Source organism: Nicotiana attenuata, chromosome 1 (genome assembly GCF_001879085.1).
Source record: "Nicotiana attenuata strain UT chromosome 1, NIATTr2, whole genome shotgun sequence".
Classification (NCBI taxonomy): Eukaryota; Viridiplantae; Streptophyta; class Magnoliopsida; order Solanales; family Solanaceae; genus Nicotiana; species Nicotiana attenuata.
The window spans coordinates 79588940-79592886 of NC_031989.1; the positions used below are offsets into that span (position 1 = coordinate 79588940).

Below are 3947 nucleotides of genomic sequence, written 5' to 3' on the forward strand. Positions count from 1 at the left end.
ATTTCAGTATATTATACTGGAGATTGGAACACCGGTGCTCTAATCTCCAGTATATTATACTGAAACTTTCCGCGTGCTGGAGTCCCAACATAATATACTGGAAGTTCATACGCAGGTGCACCAATCTCCAGTATATTATGCTTGAACTTTCTGTGTTACAGCAAAATAATGACTATTTTTCAATGATTTTGCAAACGCTGGATATTTTGGAATGACAAAACAGAGCTATTTTTACACAGAGTTTGGTTAACGGGTCGGATTTGGACCAGTCCATATAAGAAAGACTATTTGTGTACTTTGCTCGCATAGAAGTTTAAAGTAGCTTTATTGCCATAGCTCATTAGCTAGACCGGAAAATTCTGAGGGTCTTTTGAAGGATTGACCCGAAAGCTTTTACCTGCCTCAAACTTCAAACAACAGAGAACGTACAGCTGTAAGTTCCCTTTCTATCTTTCCCTCTACATTCCTTTGAAACCCTAATTCCTGTCTTTAATTGTTTGAATGATGGCAATGATTTATTCATTCTGTGCTAATGTACCTTTTGAATATTACTGTACTGGTAATTCAAATTTATGAACATTTTTCTTGATTGAAAATGAGAAAAAGCATAAGGCACAAAATATTTTTTTTAATCCCTCCGTATCTGATATTAATTGTGTTTAACATTCCCATTAAATCTAAAATTATTTTTTTCCCTCTGGCCTTTCAATTAAAGTTGGTCTGCTAGAGAGTAAGTTACTAATTGATGTAATCAGTCTATTTGTAATTGTTAGAGAGTACACTGTATTTGGTCCTTTTGACGAGGAGCCTTATACTCTTGTTAGAGAACCTAAATTACTGAATATTGGATTGAGACAAGCCATAGTGGTGCGACATTGATAATGAGGATTCAGATGGCAGATCCCGACTAGCTTGGGCTTGAGCATACTTTTGGGCACTGTATGGCCAGCCCGCTTTGAAAAATTCATGGTTTCTCTGTGTGTGTGTGTGTGTGTGAGAGAGAGAGAGAGAGAGAGAGAGAGAGAGAGAGAGAGAGAGAGAGGGGGGGGGATTGATTTCACTGTATCCATCATAGTCCACCCCATCTCCTACTGTCGGAGGTCAATTGTTGTTCACTCTCTCGAGATTGCAATCCATATCGAGTCGGAATGGGTCACAGAATCGGGAAATGGCCCTCTTGGATCACTAAAAGTCAATACGTTTAGCTATGGTTCTTAGTTCAAATTGTCCTATGACTTCTCTCTCTTCATTAGCATCTTTAGTTGTATTCAAGTAACTGAGCTATTTTTTTTCCTTTTTAGTTTTTTAATGATACACCAAATCCATCTGTGTTATCGATAGAATGGATAGGTTATTTCTGGAAATTCCGTTCATGAAGAATTTAGTAGGAGTAGTATTTTAAGTAGATTATAATTTTTCATGTCGAATTCAAATAGTTTTTAAAGTAGTTTGTAATGTTTCATTATTTCATGTAGAATTCGTTCAAAAAGGAATTCTTATCTTTTTCTTTGTCAGTTCCATTTGAAACATAGCTGGGGTTTTGTCCGTAGTCCTAGGCGACAAGTAGCCCTGCAGGAGTAAGTTCAATTTTATAGGAAATGGCTTTTACTGATCATGTAAAAGATTAGATCCAGAGATCGTTCAATGCATCACTTTATCCTGCTTGGAATTCTAGTTGTGTATATTTCATTCAGCTACATTTGAGTAGGGCTGTTAGTTTTGGTGGAATAGCTTAAATTGATGACACCCTCAGAACTGGCTAAACATGAATGGGAGACTAGTATCAAAATGTTCATTTTATGTTTACAATTGATGTTGTCTACTTTGATAAAGTGATGAAATAGCAAGGAGTTAGATTCACGGAATTGGAATATATCATCAATTAGTTTGAAGGGGATGGTTCTGTTTTAAGCCATTTTTTTGGGGGGGGTTATTATACCTTGCTCTTGTCTGAAACTAAGAGTGATATATTGGTATCCTCTCAGCGGCTATTCATTGCTTCGTTCTAAGTTCAGTATGTGACCATAGTGGGATGTTCTCGATTCAAAGTGGACTTCTTTGGGTCATAGCTTGACTGGTTTGTGCAATGGCTCCCCACCATATTGTCTTTCACTATTCCTTTGTTTTCAACAACAACAACAACATACTCAGTGTACTCCCGCAAGTGGGGTCTAAGGGGGTAGTATATACGCAGTCCTTATCCCTACCTTGTGAAGGTAGAGAGGCTGTTTCCGGAAGAACCTCGGCTCCATGATCAATTTTATTTCCCTAAGTACCTTATTCTGGATATCTTTACTAGTGATAAGGATAAACAATTTCATGCCTATTTCCACTTTTCCCAGTGGCACCCCCACCCCTACCCCCAAAAGAAAAACAAAGAAAAGAAAAGAACAAAGAATGAAAAGTGAAAAATCGCGGCATCTTGATTGCGATTGCAAGTTTAAATTTATTGTTGGTGAGAGGAGGGGATGAGAAAATAACAAAACATATACTCATCTAGACTCAAGAGTTTTAATTTGAGTTCTCTCCTGATAATGTATCTTCATTGGTTTTCAGAAGTAAAAGGTGAAAATGCGGCCCAAGATTTTCCCCCCCTTCATTGATTGATTTCCTGGCTTAATTTTCTGCAGGGAAGAGGAGTTTATGCTATTTCTCTCTTAACATATGCTGAAGCTGCAATTACACAATTTAAAACATTAATACTTCGAGTTTCCTTAATTGGACTAAAATGAGCACCAAGGAACCAGAGGTATACCTACCTGAAGTTGGAAACTCAAATCAGTTAGAGGCTAACAATTCAAGTTATGTTTCTCATGTCAAGAAGCTACTACATCGACGAATGCTGGTTGGTATAAGTGATGGGAGGTTCTTTCTAGGTACGTTTTATTGTATTGATAAGCAAGGAAACATAATTCTTCAAGATGCAGTTGAGTACCGGAGCACCCGAAGATCTGCTCCTTCCCCGATGGAACAACGGCTTCTTGGTCTCATTTTAATCCCTTCCTCATGCCGGAAAACATGTCATGTGGATTGTTCTATTGACGAACAGCTGTCCCTAATGTCGCTTGGGGAGCAAATTTCATAATTATTTGTGGCGAATAAACTTTATAAAAGTTGATCCAATGATGAATATCTTCCCCGTTTGATTTAATCTGACAATTCATTATCCTGTTTTCAAGTAACTTCGCTGATGTTATATTATCATGTGTTTTTGTTCTCAGCTAGAAAGATGCTGTTTTGTTCTCTCCCTTGTTGTGATTGGAGTTGCAAAGGATTGGCTGGTTCATGTTTTGACTTGTGTTGTGTTGTGTTTGTGTTCATGTTATGTTATAATCTGGATTTCGTAATCAGTGGCTTAACATTAGTATTGACATGATTTTGTCATAGCAAAAGACAATCTTTGGGTTGTTTGTTTGGGAACAAATTATACTGGGATTATAGTGACATGATTACATTATAGAGATGAAATAGTGATGGAATTATTTAGTCAATATAGATGTTTGGTTCATTAGACTAAAAATAAGATATACAAGTTGTAATTACACTAGATAAGTTGGAATAAATTCTAATTTCTACTTAAACTTTTATTTCTAATTTTAATGTTGAATTTTTTAAAAGACTTTGGGAGAAGGGACTTAAAGAAGGGCTCTGTCATTTTAGTATTTTATCTCGGGATTAAATAATCCCGGGATTGTCGTGATTCAAAAATTCAACCAAATGGGAAATAAGATAGTTCTATATTTTATTCCTTATCCCACCAACCAAACGACTTACTATAATGTTGTGAAGGACGTCTGTTAGGATAACAAAATACGTGAACGATTCAACTTAAGTATTGGCTGTTTTAACATCTTGACTGTTTTTTCCCCCTATTCCCTGCTTTTAATATGTGATGAGCAGTCTTAGCTTTTAACCCATTCATTGATTTGTTTTATCGAAATAAAATG

The 3947-nt window shown here is 36.4% G+C and overlaps 1 protein-coding gene across 1 annotated transcript; it reads left to right on the forward strand.

The window, feature by feature from the left end:
* Positions 294-3291, forward strand: LOC109229465. Its single transcript, XM_019394913.1, has 2 exons — positions 294-433; positions 2631-3291. The coding sequence occupies exon 2, from the start codon at positions 2729-2731 to the stop codon at positions 3083-3085; it is 357 nt and encodes a 118-aa protein (XP_019250458.1). The 5' UTR covers positions 294-433; positions 2631-2728; the 3' UTR covers positions 3086-3291.

Coding starts and splice junctions, on each gene's coding strand:
- LOC109229465 (XM_019394913.1), top strand. CDS start 2,729: ATGAGCACCAAGGAACCAGAGGTATACCTACCTGAAGTTGGAAACTCA.